Source organism: Pteropus alecto, unplaced genomic scaffold, assembly GCF_000325575.1.
Source record: "Pteropus alecto unplaced genomic scaffold, ASM32557v1 scaffold164, whole genome shotgun sequence".
NCBI lineage: Eukaryota > Metazoa > Chordata > Mammalia > Chiroptera > Pteropodidae > Pteropus > Pteropus alecto.
Window position 1 is genome coordinate 4,715,886 of NW_006439568.1, and position 17,707 is coordinate 4,733,592.

Sequence of the window (17,707 nt, forward strand, 5' to 3'; positions counted from 1 at the left end):
GGAAGTTTGAATTATGGAAGGAATTATGTTGACTCTTTAGACTGCTTTGGGTAGTATTGAATTCTTAACAATATTAAGCATTCCTATCTATAAACATGAGATGTATTCCCATTCATTTAGGTCTTATTTACTTCAGCAACGTTTTGTAGTTTTCAGTATACAAGTTTTCCTCCTCCTTGGTTACATTTATTTGTAGATATTTTATCCTTGTTGATGCTATATGGTTACCAAAATTGCTTTCTTAATTTCTTTTTCAGATTGTTCACTGCTGGTGAATAAACACAATTAATTTTTGTTCTTGTAACCTGCAACTTTGCTGAATTCATTTATTAGCTCTAGTAGCTTTCTTATGGATTCTTTGGGATTTTCTATATATAGGATCATGTAAAATAAACGTAGTTTTATTCCTTTCCAATTTGGATGCCTGCTGTTCTTTTCCTTGTCTAATTGCTCTGGCTAGACCTTCTAGTTGTATGGTGAATAGCAATGGTGAAAGAAGGCATCCTTGTCTTGTTCCTGTTCATTAGAGAAAGCTTTCTGTCTCACCATTGAATCTGTGGGTTTTTCATAAATGCCCTTTATCATGCTGAACAAGTTCTACTCTTATTTTTCTGAGAGGTTTTTATCATAAAAGGCTTTTGTCAAATGCCTTTTCTGTGTCAACTGAGATGGTCATATGCTTTTTTCTTTCATTCTATTAACATGATTAATTTTCTTATGTTGAAGCACTCCTGCACTCGTAGGATAAATCTCACTTGGTTAGGGTGTATCATCATTTTAATGTGCTATTGTATTTGCTTAGCTAGTATTTTGTTGAGGATTTTTGCAATTATATTCATAAAAGATATTGGTCTGTATCTCTTCCTGTGATGTCTTTCTCTAGCTTTGGTATCAGGGAAATGCTGGTCTCATAGAATGAAAAAGTGTTTCCCTCCTCTTCTATTTTTTAGAAGAGCTTGAGAAGGATTGGTGTTAAATTAATTCTTCTTGCCAATGATGCCATCTGGTCCTGGACTTTTCTTTGTTGAGAAGTTTTGATTACTGATTCAATTTCTTATTATAGGTCTGATGAGACTCTTATTTCTGCTTGAGTCAGTTTAGGTAATTTGTATGTTTCTAGAAATTTGTCCATTTCATCTAGGTTATTCCATTTTGGAGCAAACAATTATTCATAGTATTCTCTTATAATCCTTTTTATATCTGGAAGGTCGGTAGTAACCTTCCCACTTTCATTTCTGATTTTAGTTATTTGCATCTTTTTTTCCCTTTGTCAGTCTAGCTAAAGGCTTATCAATTTAGTCGATCTTTTGAAAGAACCAACTTTTGGTTTCACTGGTTCTCTCTATTCTCTATTTTATCTTCACTCTAGTCTTTAATATTTCCTTCCTTTTGCTAGCTTTTTTTTAGTTTGCTTTTTCTAGTTCATCAAGGTGTAAAGTTAGGTTATTTAGATATTTATTTTTTAATTTTTTTGAGATATTTATTTTTAATGTTGGCATTTACAGCTATAAATTTTCTTCTGAGCACTGCCTTTCCATATCTCGTAAGTTTCGGTGTGTTGCTATCTACAAGATATTCACTTTAGATGATTTTTTAAAATGCATTCTGCCAATCTTTGCCTGCTGATCGGAGAGTTCAATCCATTAAGATTTAAAGTAATTACTGATAAGGAAGGACTTCTGCCATTTTCCTGTTGTTTTCCATGTGCCTTATAGCTTTTTTAAAAAATAGTCTTTAATCTTTAGAGCAGTTTTAGGTTCATAGCAAAGTTGAGAAAGTACATAGATTTCTCAGATGCCCCCTGCTGCCAACTCACGCACAGCCTCCCCCACTGTTAATGTCCCCCACTATAGTTGACATTTGTTACAACTGATGAACCTACATTGACATGTCGTTATCGCCCAAAGTCCAGAGTTTACACTAGGGTTCACTCTTAGTGTTGTATGTCCTGCAGGTTTGTACAAATGTAAATGACATGTATCAACCATTATAATATCATACAGAATAGTTTCACTGCCCCCAAAATCCTCTTTGCTTCACCTATTTCTATTCCCTCCCCGCTAACCCCTGGAAACCACAATCTTTTTACTGTCTCCATAGTTTTGCCTTTTCCAGAATGTCATATAGTTGGAATCATACAAATTGTAACCTTTTCGAATTGGCTTCTTTCATTTAGTAATATGCATTAAATGTTCTTCCATGTCTTTCCATGGCCTGATGGCTCATTTCATTTTAGCGCTGAATAATACTCCATTGTTGGGATGTACCCCAGTTTATTTATCCTTTCACCCACTGACGGACATCTTGGTTGCTTCCAAGTTTTGACAATTATGAATAAGACTGCTATGAACATCCATGTGAAGGTTTTCATATGGACATAAGTTTTTAATTCTTTGGGTAAATACCAAGGAGCATGATTGCTGGATCATATGGTAAAAATATGTTTAGTTTTATGAGAGGCTGCCAAACTGTCTTCCAAAGTGGTTACACCATGTTACATTCCCACCAGCAATAAATGAGACTTCCTGCTGTTCCACATTTTCACCAGCATTTGGTGTTGTCTGTATTCTGGATTTTGGCCATTCAAATAGGTGCGTAGTGGTATCTCGTTTTAATTTGTGTTTCCTTGGTGACATATGATGTTCAGCTTATTTGCTATCTGTATATCTTCTTTGTTGAAGTGTCTATTAAGGTCTTTGGCCCAATTTTTTAATCAGATTGTTTGTTTTTATATTGTTGCATTTTAAGAGTTCTTTGTATATTTTGGAAAACAGTCCTTTATCCAATGTGCCTTTTGCAAATATTTTCACCCAACCTGGGGCTTGTCTTGTCATCCTCTTGAAACTGTTTTTTAATGACAGTTTTTCATTTTAATGAAGTCCAGCTTATGTATTTTTTTCTTTCATGGATCGTGCCTTTGGTGTTGTATCTAAAAAGTCATTGCCATACTCAAGACCATCTAGGTTTTCGTCTATGTTATTTTCTAGGAGTTAAAGTTTTTCATTTTACATTTAGATCCGTGGTCCATTTTGAGTTAATTTTTGTGAAGGGTGTAAGGTCATTTTTTTGCATGTGGATGTCAGTTGTTCTAGCACCTCTTGTAGACAAGACTGTCTTTAAATACAAAGTACCTGAGTGGAATTAAGTTCTCTTTCTCCTAGACTTCTTTTGTACTTTTTATCTCTCTTAAGGTGCTTAGTATCTTCTATCTTGTGTTATATTCAGTCCCAAGGCTCCAGAATATGAGGCAAGCAGAGCCAGCCAGTGACAGATTCAGTTCTCTATGTCTTTGTGAACCCCCGTCATTTTGTTTTTTGGGGATGGTTGAGAACATAGACTTTGATATCAGATGAAGTTGACTATGAATTTGATCTCTTCTACTCAGAGTATGACCCTGGGCGAGTAACCTTTCAGATCCCATTTCCTCATCTGTAAAAATGGGCATAATAACATATAATTCGGAGCGAGAGGTTATGAGAATTAATTAAAATAAAGTTTATAGGGTGCTCATAGCACAACCTAGTACATAATAGATGTTCAATAAATGTTGGTTCCTCCCCTTCCCCACTCAGATGGGACAGGAACATGTGACTTAGAACTGAGAAGTGCTCTCGTCTGCTCCTTCTGCCATTTCCTGTTCATTCAATAGGCATTGATTGAGGTGCTCTGCACCAAACCGTATCTGGGGGCTAGGTATCCAAGAGTGAAAAAGACACTGTCTCCAATCTCAAACAGTCCACAGTGTGTTAAATGCCACAATGGAGAGAAGCATGGGGGAATTACAGGCAAAAAGAAACAGGGCTGCCTGGAGGAAGTGATGTCTATCTTGCTATGGGGAACTCAATCATACCCCTCAATCAAAATTAAAAAATCTACAGATAGAAATCTATAAAGGATTTTTATCTCCATCCACACAATTTTAGACACTTGCAGAATTCCCACTCTCCAACAGGGTCTAACATCTGGCATTTCCTAAGTGCATAAGTTATATTTAACAGTTACAGAGTGCTCTTCTCTTTTATTGATTTTCTCTCTTTTAAAATAACCTTATCTTAGAGCCTCTCTATCACTTAAAGCAATGGTATACAACTTGGGGTCCCTGACCCTGGGTCCTCAATAGTGATAGGGGTCTTTGAGCTGTTTTCATTATTGCCAAAGGCCCAATATTAATCACGTTTAACCTGTCCTCAGGCTTTCCAGGGTCCCTACTTCTTTGTTTTCAACTAGAATCCTAACACGTAGGGAGGCAATGCTGGTGGGCTCAGGCTGGGCAGAAGCTTGGGCTGGCTGTTTTATAGCACTTGGATTCTTTTTTTTTTTAAAGAAAATAAAGCAATTATTAGTTAATAATGCAGTTTTATCACATACACAAATTCTCCACAACTTCAGAGAAAACGAACTAAAAGTGTTCTTAGTGGTAAAACTCTGGAAACCTCTGAGCTCAGGAATCCTGAGTTCAGAGGGCAAAGAACATTAACTCCTAAGCTGCCCTTCCTCAACTTCCTAACTTATTTCAGCAGAATATCTAGCTCAGTTAGTTGCTGGGCCAATAAGAAGCTAGACCTAGGGGTGCCTCAGATCAGGAGAAAGTAGAAGTTCCAAAACCAAACAGTCTTCGAAAAGAAGATGCTGAAAAAACTCGCTGCTTGCCTTTGCTTTGCTCTTACTTTAGCTTGGAACAGGAATTTTGAATGAACACGTGTTACTCACTGACAGGCACTTCACACGCAGTTTAATCGATGCTCATTTTACAAATTGGGTCACACAGCTAGTGAATAACTGATTCAGGCTCTTGAACCCAGACAAATCTGGTGCTTGTGGCCCTTGACACTATGTGGTATTGCCTTTTCTGTTAGGACATAGGACAAATGGCTCTAACTTCTTTAGGCTCCACTACTTCTGAGTGATGATATTTTGGATACTTTTTTCTTCTCTTTTTCTATAATTTCTAATTTTTTTCCTATTATGGACTATTACATCTCTGATGAGAAAACAAACTTTTTTTAAAATTGCCCTTTTCCAGATGAACTCATCAATAGCTAACGTCTGCAGGCAGTCCTGGTGGAGCCTTCCACCAAGACGGTTGGGTATATGAGCTGGTATCTGAAATTGTAATCTCCAACAGAGAGATGGATTTTGAAACCTTGGAGAGTGGATTAGGTTTCCATAAAGTGAGTTTGTGAAGTAGAAAATTGTGTTGAAGAAAGAACCCCGGAAAACAAATGGTGAAAGAGTTACTCGTGAGATGAGGACCCAAGGGGAGGAAAACCAGAGAAAAACTCCAAGTCTATCATCTGCTGTGTAATATGGCACAGTAATACTGTGCAATACTGGCCAGTATTTTGTCAACAATCTCTGCTTTCTAGTTTCAAGGAACACCTTGAAAATATGAGAACGCTAGTAAATAGTAGTCTAAGAATTCTGTGATTTGGTGTTTTCTCCAGGCGGAATTAATGCTCCTGATCGAGTCCCCTGTAAATTTGTGTCGTCTGTTTTATAAATGAGTGAATTATTCTGGTCTTTGTTATTGGTGGTGTCTCTTCTCCCACGACCTGGGGGATTACTGACCCATTTATTTCCCAGCTCTTAGCTACGTGCTAATTAATCCTGGGCAAGTTACTTAACCTCTCTAAGCCTTTCATTTGCAGAATGGGAATCACTGTCCTTCATAAATTGGTAGAAAAGGATATAGAGTGTAAAAAAACGTGCTTAACACAGTGTCAGGAATATTGTCAGTGATGAAAAAAATGGTACCTACTGGTCTGAAAGAGCTACCCTGGGGCCAGTGCTTTTTGACGCATGCATATAAGGATCGCTCTGTCTAACTGCTGAAACGCATACATCGAACTCTTCTCGGGTTGGGTCAGTCTGTGACTCAGATAAAAATCCCCCAACGACTCGCAATCTGCAGCGGGCCAAATCTCGATTTGGCCCCTCCAGAGACTACAAGTCCCAGGATGCCGCGCTCTGGGCCTCGGAGGCCCCGCCCCTTCCGGGCTGACCCTCAGTGGGCGCCGCTCTAGGCGCCGTCTCCTCTCGCTTTCTCCGCCGTGGGCGCGCGATGGAGACCGGCTTCTGTTTGTTCGGTGGCGAGTTTGAGGATTCGGTGTTCGAAGAGAGGCGGGAGCGGCGGCCCGGACCGTCTGCGTCCTACCGCGCCAAGCGCTGCGAGCCGCAGGTGAGAGGGCGGAGCCTCTCGGCCTCGTCCGGGCCTCGTCCTCGCGGGTCCGGGCACGAGGCCCGCCGCCCCCCGGTTGCCCCAGGGCCCACCGTGGCTTCCCCGTGACCCCTTCTTCCCGCGAGGCATGGGCGTCTCCCGAACCCCACCCGGTGGGCCCGGCCCAGTCGGCCTCCGAGGGCACGAGGACACCCCGCACTGAGGGCGACGAACGCGTCTGGCCCTTGGCGGGTCTCGCTTCAGCTCTCTGGTCCTCCCTACGCCCCTGCTGTAAAATCTGCAGGAACTCCGTGTGCCTCCGCTGATCCTGCAGCCCGGCAGTCGGGGCCCCCAGAAATCCGTCCCCACCCGCTTCTCAAACCTTAGTGTCGTCTGTCCCCCCGCCGGCGCCGTCCACTCCAGGGCCTGACCTTGTTCGGTGAATTCCCCCGCCCACTTCACCCCCGCCCACGTCAACCCGCCTCTGATGGTCAAAATCTTCAATTACATTCATTTCTCAAGGCACATCTTCAATGCTGCCTCCTCCACGAAGTCTTTTCTGATTCTCCTTTTCTACCAAAAATTTTTGTCCTTGATGCCTTTCCTCGCTTTTATTTTAGCTTCTGTTAAAACACTTTTCAGTATCCCATAAAACTCTTAGGCCGGAATCTAAATGATCACCTAGGAGTGGTTGTTTACTTTGATGCCCGCCCCAGCGCCTAGCACTTTTTGTTCATAATGGGAACTCCGTGACTATTTTGAATTAAAAAGTATTCCTATTACAGTTGACCCTTGAACAACGTGGGAATTAAGGACTCTGACCCCTGCACAGTGGAAAATCCATGTATAACTTTTGACTCCCCCAAATCTTAACTGCTAACAACCTACTGTTGACGGCAAGCCTTACCAATAACGTAAACAGTTGATTAACACGTTTTTAAATGCTACATGTATTGTAGACTATCTTATAAAGTAAGCTAGAGAAAAAAGTCATTAAGAAAATCATAAAGAGAATATACATTTACAGTATTTATTGAAGAAAGCCTGTGTATAAGTGGACCTGCTCAGTTCAAACTCATGTGTTTTGAAGGTCAAGTGTATTTCATGTGTGTAAATCTCATCTCACTAATAATAACTAGTTTTATCAAAAACTTACTTTTCAGGCACTGTGCTGGGTTCCTTTTCATGTATTGTCTCATTTTTTCTCGCATTTATTGTACTTACAGTAATTACAGGCACTCAGTAATTACTGAATTCTGTTTTTCTTTTATTTCACTTACATTTTCTTACCACATGCAGTCGTTCAGTTACCTTTAGTACTTGATCACGTGACCTCAAAATTGGATGGGCTTGGGAAGTCGTGTCGTGCAGCATGAAAAGCCGTGTTTCTGAGATAGGACCCTTGAATTCCAGCATTGGCTTTACTACCTGTCTTGGAAGGTGTCTGCTTCTTATTTGTCATTTGGGAAAAATAATATTTGCTGGCTCACAGGGTTCTTGTGAGAATGAAATGCGATAGCACTTTGTCTAGTGTGATGTGCTGTACACTTATAAAGTAAAATCCAAAAATCGCTTGTCTGTAGACTTTGTTTGGTACGTGATACTGCTCGTAAACTCAAAGAGGCCTTATTCAAGTCATCTCGGTGTCCCTAGGTGGGTTAGAAGATTTCTGTTGTCCTTGCCCGCTCAGGTCCTACGTGGACCAGCTGTTTCGTCACCAGCACGTCACCTCTTAGTCCCACCCTTGTCCACTGCTCTTTATTCTTTCCTCTTACCAGAAAAGGGGCGTAGGAAGCAATTCCCTGTCTGAATTCTCGGGAGCCTGCAGGTTATGTGGGAAAGTAAAAATAATCATTTGAAAGCCAGTTTTGCTTGATCATTTCCCAGTACGATAATGAAAACCGGATGGAGCTTTGAAGTCGTGCAGTTGTTCAAGAAGTTGAGATTGGCTGATAATCTAACACCCTGTGTGACTAGAGAGCAATGGAGAACAAAGGGCAATTCAGACTGTTGTTGAGTTACACCGTGCTTCAGAGAGAACAGAAAAGCAGTGGTTACTTGCTTTTTCCACTGGGGTGGGTCAGGCGAAGGGGAGAAAGTGTTTTACTGAGATTACAGGGGGCCGTGGTATCCAGGCAGCTCGTTTAGAAATAGAACCCCGGAATATTGACATGACGGTGGAACCATCAAAGTGCAGCTCCGTTTGAATTAATAGCATTTGGGGATGGACTCCATTCAGCCGCAGTGCGTTTTCCCGCGAGCGACAGGGAGGATGAGATGCTCCTTTGGAGCTGGGAGAACTGCCACACTGTGCTTTGGTCATACCTGTTTTCTCACCTGAACGTTCTTTACTCAGTAATCAAGAAATCTCAGCCTCACGCCTTCTTTTTATTCACAGCATTTAAATCGGTAGAAAGGCGAATCAAATATCCCAGACGGGCATTTCCCCAGACTTCTCTCTTGTAGGTCTTTGGCATTTGACTGCACAGAAGCCTCCTTTCAGCCTAATATTCATCTCCTCTTTGCTGAGGTTCTGCTTTTTGCTTTTATAGCATTTTCATAATAGAACTAGAATGATAATTCTTCTTTTCTATGTCCTTTCCTTAAAGAGTTGCCAATTCCTATTCCAGCCACTCTAAAAGTTTCTCTGCAAGAAAGCATGTCCCAGTCTGAAAAACCAGTAGGAACTGTGCTCGTGGAATGTGGGCTCCCAGGCACCACACCCCCATCTTGAAAATGCTATGGATACAGCCATATACTTTTGCATTTCTTTTTCAGTTGAGAGATATCATATGATTATATGTTTGTTAATTGTGATAATTTTAATAAAAACTGGGCCATCATTAAAATGATCACTTCTCCATGTCACATATTTTCCTCTGAGTCCCATGCTGAAGAAGTATGTCTTTTTTGAGACTTAATGGGTTATATATATGGGAAATTGCTTCTGAGTATGAGGTGGAAAAGCAAGGTTTATTCTCACTTTTGTGCTATTTTCACAATTTCTAGTGGTTTTATGAAGAAACGGAGAGCAATGATGACGTCGAAGCTCTAACCATCAAGAAATTCAAAGGGGACCTGGCCTACAGACGGCAAGAGTATCAGGTAGAATTCAACAGATGTAGGATTTCACTGCTTGTTCTGTCGGTTGCTGCATATGTAAATAGCAGGCTACTAAGTTATGAGCGTGTTGTTTGTGAAGAGGAATTTGATCTTTTGTGATAGGTGTCCATAATCTTAGAATGCCAAGTTTCTGTCCTTTTTTATGAGGCTCTACATAGTTTGTTTTGTTTCTTAGACTAACTCTAGCATAGGGACCTCTCGGGATCCTTGTAGGTGGGTCTCCCCAGGCACTGTGTCTCTGCATAATGCGGAGGCTCTAGCACAGATATTTCATGGCATCACAGGAGCAAAGCGTCCACATTTGTAAGAAGATGGAGGAACTAACAACTTGACATTAGCTTGCTTTACGTATAGAGCTCATGTCATCTTCACAAGAGTCCTATTATTTTGCTGATGAAAAGTTTATATATCGAATTAGTGGCAAAACCAGGACTTGGCTCCAGATTGTTCTTCCTGCCATAAGGCAGTGTTCTCCACGGTCGTAGTGGTTATATTCTCCAAGATTTTCTTCTCTGCATTTTGGAAAAATAGTGACTGACGAAAATACTCACGTCTTCCTTAACTCATTGATTATGACATTACCTTCTGCCTGGGGGAAAAATCATCCCTGTAATTGAATCTTTTTTTCTACTTTTTTTCTGCCTTTCTTTTCATTTCTTCTCTTCACTTCCTCTGTTTAACAAATAATTGCCAGAAAGCACTACAAGAGTATTCCAGTATCTCTGAAAAACTGCCACCTGCGAATTTGGCCATGAAAAGGGATGTCCAGGAAAGCCAGGCTCGGTGCCTGGTTCACCTGGGAAGGCACGCGGAAGCACTGGAGATTGCTGCAGACTTGGTGAGTGGCTTCATTGCTTATTTTCATTTGTTTTCCTAGGGCGGTTGAATATTTTCTAAAAAACAAAACAAAACAAAAAACAGCTTCTTGCTAGCATCAAAATCAGTTTGGGTAAGCAGGAGAGAATAGCCAATTATTATGATGAATAGTTTGGGGCTTTATACATAATCATTTTCTTGCAATTTTTTTTTCCTGTATGAAAAAATATTATGCTCAAAATTCTTCAATGCCTGAAAATCTCATTTGTAAAGTTTTTACTGTTACTAGGAATAAATATTGAGTGGAAGGATTATCAGTGATCTATTTTCTTCTTTAGATTTTTGTTAGATTTTATTTTTCATAATTTCTACAATGAATATAATATTACTTTTGTAAACAGAAAAAAGTCACGAAAATTGACTAAATATCAAACTAAGCCAAGCTTTAATAGTCCTTTTTATTCTTAAATGGCAGAACCTTTTTTAAGAGCTAAAGAAAAGAAAAGCAATTCTTTACAATTTTTGATTCTGCTTGTTTTTGTTTTCAGATTAAGGCGTTTATGGTTTATGTGTATGAGTATTTGTGTGAATTTGATACAGTGATTGGTCGTAAGTTTATCAATCCTAGTTTATAGACGACCAGTTTTCCTGCAAGGGAATTAACGAGGTGCCAAGGCACTGATCTTGAACCCTATGGATCTAGCTGACCAGAGATCAGCATAAACCTTGCATTCAGTTGAACCGTACTCATTAACTAAGAGAAATCCTTAAATGTGCTTGCTGAGGGGTTCATTGCACAGTACCCCAGCCGCTTGCAGTGAGAGGAAACCCTGGTGATAATTGTCTTCAGAACATGGAAAATAGCTGCGTTTGTTCTTTCTTTTTCTCTCCTGTAATTGTGGGTTAATTCTTAAGCTGAAAGAAAAGATTACCTTGCTAAGGAAGCATGGCACGAACAGTGACCGTGTGGGATTTACTCTCTCCCTCCCCGGTCTGCAAATGAACAGCAACTTTGGCCCTTTCGGCACCTTTTTCTAGACATCAGTCACTCGTCCTTTGTTACTCTTCTGCTCTCCCATCACCTCTCCCTGGCTCCTCTTGCACATCAGTCACTAGTGTGTTTTGCCTTCCCCGCCTAGACCACTGAAAGCAGTGGCAGCGAGGTCAGTGTCAGGAGCCGGATTAGCTCTGTGGTTCCTTCTAGCTTAGAAAGTCTCCGTTTCTGTGGCTCAGAGAAAGAGCTGTGACCAGTCTGCAGGTGCCAGGTGACCAGAGCTTGGCGTGGTTCCCAGCAGGAGGAAGACCAGTCAGAGACCTCAGCTCTCCTGCCAGGACTTTGAGAACTATTCCCCCATTTCCGGGCACGCGGTCAGGGAGAACTTTGGGGAAAGCAAACAGTGTAGGCCAGTGGGTCTCACCCCTTCCTTCGGGTCTCTTCACGGAATCTCAGTGGAGCTGCCTTTGCGTGGTTTTCTTCTTTCCTCGTACCCCATGTTTTGCTTTGTTTTTTAAATTCTTTCTCTACTTGCAGATCCTCCTCTCTGTTATTAGCTCTGCCCCATTTCTGTTCTCTGTCTTGGTAGTTATTGTCTCCTCACATACTGTAGGGGGACAGGTCACTGTACAGCATCGAACAAAATAGACAGCTAGTCCCAAAGTGCCCTTCAGGACGTGAACACGTTATGCTCACAACTTCTGTTGAACTTTATTCACCTCTCAATGATTTTTGGATAAAATCTGTAAAAGAAGTTATTTCTTAAATAATTTAAGCATCTTATAGTGGCTGATGTGCTCATGAACTATGGTAAGGAAACTGCTTTCTGACAGTAAATGACTTTTTTTTTCATTTATGCGCTCCACAGACATCTGTTTCGGTTTCACTCTGTGCCCAGTTCTGAGTTCAGTGCTAAGGAAATAGAGAAACCATATCTGTACCCTGCACATAGATTGCTCACCTAGCGTCTTGTGGGAGAATCCAAAGCCAGCTAACGTACGTCAGCTCTTCTGAAGCCCCCTTTATTCTGTGACTGCTAGTGTGACTCACTGTAGCTCTGCTACTCACCAGCTGTGTGACTCATTTGTCTTGTCTATAAAATGGGGATGATGATAGAATCTATTTTAAAGGCTCGTCATGAGTACTAAATGAGTAAAGCACTTAGAATAGTGCCTGGCACAGGGTAATCACTCAGTAAGTATTAACACAGTCATCATCATTGCACTATAAGAGTTGCAATATTCTGGAAAAATCACAAACTCACTTCAATGGAATTTAATTTCCATAGTTACTTACTAGTTATGCTGTTAAAACCCTCACATCAAAGTCATGGTTTCTGTGTAACAACCTCTGCCCCAACACACGCTTGCTTTCTTGATATGGAAATATTTTTGAACAGCATGAAGCACTACAGACTGGGTAGAGGAAAGGTAGCATTTGTTGTAAGTAGTCTGTACATGTTGCTTTCCTTATAAATAAGGCATGAAGCTGTATAATTCAACAGGTTTGAACATCTGTTACGTCTGAGGCACTGTACTCTGTACTTGGAGTTCGGCATTGAACAAAAAGCCTTTTGGAACTTAAGGGTCTGTTGGGAAGGACAGAATACTAAATAGTAATAATGAAACCAGATAAGTGGTCATCGGGATGGTAACATGTGGCCAGAGAGGTGGCATAGGGGCTTTATTTCCTGTCTCTTCACTGAATGCATGACTGTTGAGAATCTTCCCACACTTTCATTCACCGGTCTGCGTTGTCTTCGCGCTGCCTGCTGTGTGGTTTGTCTCATTTCTTGCTCAGTGTATTTCTCTGCGGCAGTTTGATGTTGGATACTAGGCCAGATTTTCCTCAGACTTAAAATCAACTGAAAGGTAATTTTAATCTGCTGTTTGCTCTCCACAAACTTTAACTTAGAAAAAGAAAGCTCATTTCCCCTAACCCACTGGGCTTTTGCCATATGGCAAGTTAGGCAAGAGATGGCAGCTCTGGTCAAGGAGCCTGGAAGAGGACTTTCTGATCAGGCTGAAACCCAGCACAACACTCTGGCCAGAAGCAGCCGGCCTTGGTCATAGCTAGCAGGGAGTGCATTTGGATTCAATCATGGTGCAGCATGAAACACCGAGGCTTCAGGGCCGTCCTGCTTAGATGTCTAAGCCAAGGAAAATTTGGAAGTAGAGTTCATTTGAATCCTCAAGGAAATTACCATTTGGATTTTTAGAAAGCCCGGAATATTAAAGTGGAACCATTAGCCCAAGGTATAAAAAAGTTGGCTTGGGTCTCAGCTAAAGACAATAAAGATTATAATAAAAATTGGAAATAAACTGACCTTTATGGTTTCGGAGCTGGACTTTATCAGGCCGCTATCACATGAATTGTGTTATCGTTATGACATTAGGATGTTTGGGAGTGACTGGTGCTTATTTTGCTTGCTAGGTAGGATATATTTCTCTAGGTTTATGGTTTCAAACAGATCTATTGAGAAATGTTTCATTCATTCTTGTGTAGCTGCTGAAAAACACTTCTGATTTATAATATATACAACTTGGGTTTTTAGGAATCTCCATTTTTTATGGAAAACATTCGGAAGTTTAAAATTTTTGACCTTTTTTTTCTTCCTAGGAAAATAAAGCAACTAACACAGACCATTTAACCACTGTGCTCTACCTCCAGTTTGCTATTTGTTCAAGTTTGCAGAACGTGGAGAAAAGCATTTTCTGCCTACAGAAACTGATTTCTTTGCATCCTTTTAACCCGTGGAACTGGGCCAGATTGGCAGAGGCTTACCTGAATCTGGGGCCAGCTCTCTCAGCACCGTCCACGTCACCCCATAAACAGAACGGTTTCACCTCGAGCGACAAAGCTGTAAAATCTTCCTTTCCACATGCAGGAAGAGACTATCTCTTGTGTCCCCCCGAAACGTTGCCTGTGCGTCCTCGCGGAGCAGGCGGCAGGGATAACCAGAAGGACGAGCAAGCTCCCGATGACATTCCGAACTCCGTGGCAGACCAGAGCGAAGCAGTGCTGCTGGGCGCGCAGGCGAAAGCGTGCGCCTCTCTTATCCGAACCAGGTAAATGGACAGTGGATTAACAGTGCCTGGTACTAAGCTCAGAGTGAAGGTTTTAGTTTTCTAATTTGAAGTTTCAAAAAGTTCTAGGCAAGACGCCATTATGTTTTGGAGATTTTTGCCTCTGGTCTAGACAGAATCCTTTGAACGTGTCCTTTTAGTATGTAAGATTTAGAAACAAAACCATATTTGCTCAAGAATACAACTTGCATCATTACTTAAGGTAGAGAATTAAAATTGAAAAACGTTAAAATGGGAAAAGAAAATTAAATGTATAAAACATTAACAAAGGGGGAAGAGATATTTTAAACAAGGAAGTTTTTACTCATATGTTCCCCAGAAATCTAGAGAAAATCTGCTCTTGTGTTTGAATCACTGTTAACGATGCACAGTGTTTAATCCATTTCACAGAGAATTCATAGGGTTCAGGGCTCCACATACTCTGACTCCGTAATGTGTGAGAGTTTACGAGAAGGGGGACTACACTTGACCAGTTCTGTACTTTATGAGAGAAGGAGGCTCTCTTAGGTCTCAAATGATGCCAAAAAACATGAGTTGTTGTTTTCCTTTTTTAACTCTGAAGAATTCAAGAAATATTGACTAACAATGAGGCTTCCTGAGAATGTTACTTATTTGGCAGATTTTAAATATTCAGTGTTGATTTAGTGTTGATTAGGTCACTAATTCAGAGGTACATTGACTGACAGCTGTGTGCCAGGCACGTGCTAGGTACTGAGATCATAAAGATCACTTGAAGAGACAGCGTTTCTCTCCACAACTCACTGTCGTGAGGAAGGCGTCTGCGCAGTCAGTGGCGGGCAGCACAGGCGCCAGCAGAGTGCTAGCCCGTGAGCGGAACTCTGTGGGGCTGGCACCCGGGAGCTGTTTGCGTGGCAGGAGGAAGGTGGCCTTTCCAGAGGGATGCCATCTGATGCTTTGTGTACGTGACTTTATGCTAACCGTCACCACCCTCTGGGGTGGATGTTGGGATCCCCCTGGAGAGACCAGGAAACTGATTTAGAATCATGTCCAAAGTGGCGCAGCTGTGAGGCGCTGCCGGGATTTGCACCCAGGTCTTCAGCTCCAGAGCCCGTGTGCTTTCCAGAGCATCTCGCTGACACCGTGGAAAGAGGAGGGGCATGCTCCATGAAGAGCACAGCCTGAGGGCGAACGTGGGCGAGCAGTGTCGTCACACAGTGCGGTGGGGAGGGCGGCCTTGGTGGTGTGCGCTGGAGCTTGCGAGGCAGGCCGTGGACCACAGGACCGGGCGGGCAGAGTTAACGTCAGAGGCAGGACTTTGGATTCAGATCTGATTTTAAGTCACATTCACTTAGATCTGAATCTGGACTCTTCCACTTGCTCTGTGAGACCTCGCACAGATTATTCAAACTCTGATCTCCATTACATCAGCCCAACAGAGGGAGAAATGGGGAAAGTGCCTCTTTCACGGGTTGTGGGAAACCCCATGTGCCTGAAGCACTTGCTGCAATGGGCAGTATTTGGTAAGCATTTCGTAAATGTACTTTTGTTGTTTTCACTAGTGCAAGACATTAACTGTCATCTTCAAGAGCTTGATCCTCATGCTGAAGGCCCAGAGAGTATCTGAAAGTTTTAAATGCTGAAGTGGCATAACAGGAGCAGTGGTCTCGAGGGAGCTCTGGTGTCTGGGAGGAAGTATTGGAAGAAGGTGTTTGGAACTAGAGGCCCCAGTGAAGGGGCTGTGGACTAATCGGTGGATGGTGACAAAGAAATGGGTGTCACTGCAGGTTGGAATAGACAGGACTTGGTGACCAGCCAAGTATGTGGGAAGGACAGGGTCAGGGAGGGGTGAACAGAGGAGTCAAAGACGACTGTGAAGAGTGCCTTGGGCGGATGGGTAGAGGTGGTGGCCGTGACGGAGACAGGTCACAGAGGAGGAAGAACAGAGCAGCTGTATGCTACAAGTAATGATTGCAGGTTTCATGTGCTGAGGTTCAAGTGCTGGCAGGTCATCCAGCTGGAGCTTCTCATTAGGAAATGCAGGTTGAGCTCAGAAGGGAGCCAGAAGGTAAGGAGTTTTGGGAAAGAGATTTGCAATTAGATGGTAGTGAGAAGTTGAGTTGGGTAGGATCAATTTTGACAAGAGGATTTGAAAGCTAGGAGGTCATTTGTGACCTTTGAGAGGGCAATTTCAGTGGTGATGGGGGGACAAGGCAGGTTGCAGAGAGTTGAGTGAATGAATGAACATGAAGTAGAAGGAGCAAGTGTAAGCTGTATTTTCAAGTAATTTCAGGAGCAGGCAGGAGAAAGCAAGTTCAGAAAAGGGGTCACAAATGTAAATGCTTCCAGAAGCCAGATAGGTGATGCAAACAGGTTAGCATGAAGCAGGATGAACGTGAATCGGGTCAGATTCTTTTATAAACTCTCCAGTGACTTCCCATCGCACGTAACATAAAGTCCACATTTCTTTCCATGGTCTGTGAGGTCTTACGTTTCTTTTTCTCCTCGTTTACTAGTTTTTTTCCCCTGGCTGTGTTCCGCCCAAGGTGATCTTCATGATTTTCAAACACATTGAGCTAGTTCTGTGTCGGGATGCCGTTCCCCCTCAGCAGGCCCCCTTCCCGCAGAAGGCAGGCCCCCTTACAGCTGGCTCCTCATCATTTAGGTCTTAGCCTGAGCGATACCTTAGAAGAGCCTGCCTCTACTGCCCCATCCGAGGTAGATAATTCCTCTTTCCTATCTTGGATTTTTTTCATAGCACTCCTTACTACCTGAAATTATCTTCCTGTCTGATCTCTCTCCTTCTGCCCCATGAAGCAAGAACATTCTGTTTTGCTCACCAGTATTCCCCTGTGCCTAGAGTAGTATCTGGTACATTCCTCAGGATGCGGCATGAGCGAACATGAGCTGCGTGCTGCTGGGTTGCAACAGTAGGGACCAGTGAGGCCTGAGGGAAACTGGGAAAATCTATATATTTCATATTTAAAAAACAAACAAACAAAGAGACGTGTTAAGAAGACCAGAGGAATGAGGAGACCAGGTTACGATCATGATGGGGAAGGTAGCAGTGACGCAGTTACAAATGGGTCATCAGAGGGTCCTCAAAGATCTGGCCTTGCTTTGAAGTGAGCTAGAGAATCTCATTAATCCTTGAAGTCAGGATGCTGTGGGTTCAGGGACATGGAAGGGTCATAGGGCACTGACTTCAAAGGAGCACACCCTAGCGACTCTGGGGAGGAGCCTATGACTAGGAGGCGTGTTCTTTTCTCTCCACATTATTTGTGCTTTCAATCACTTGACTCCTATAAGAAGCCCTTTTGAAGTCTTGCTCCCTGACGATTTCTTTGAATTTTAGAAAAGATGACTCCAGTGAAAAGTTGGGCAGTTTGTTCAGAATAAGAAGTGTAGGGGTTCAGATGAGGTTGGCCCCTTCCATTCAGCTGTGTGTCCGTGTCCTCACGGCTTTCCGATCTGTGGAGCCTGCACATTGGGACTTTTCTGGTTTTTTAGGCTTTTGCTTCAGCTCACCCAATCCCAGCAAACATCGTTTGCTTTGGAGAGGAACTTAAGGAC

General features: G+C 42.3%; 1 protein-coding gene across 1 annotated transcript in view; it reads left to right on the top strand.

Annotated features, from left to right (window-relative positions):
* Positions 1 to 5,703: 5,703 nt before the first annotated feature.
* CUNH8orf76 (chromosome unknown C8orf76 homolog) overlaps positions 5,704 to 17,707 on the top strand; it is a 16,614-nt gene continuing 4,610 nt past the window's right edge. Inside the window, 5 exon segments of the mRNA XM_006916577.3 lie at positions 5,704 to 6,178; positions 9,167 to 9,262; positions 9,975 to 10,118; positions 13,710 to 14,158; positions 17,645 to 17,707. The exon segment at positions 17,645 to 17,707 is cut by the window's right edge and continues 1 nt beyond it. Coding sequence (XP_006916639.1) covers positions 6,062 to 6,178; positions 9,167 to 9,262; positions 9,975 to 10,118; positions 13,710 to 14,158; positions 17,645 to 17,707 — 869 coding nt within the window. The 5' untranslated portion in view covers positions 5,704 to 6,061.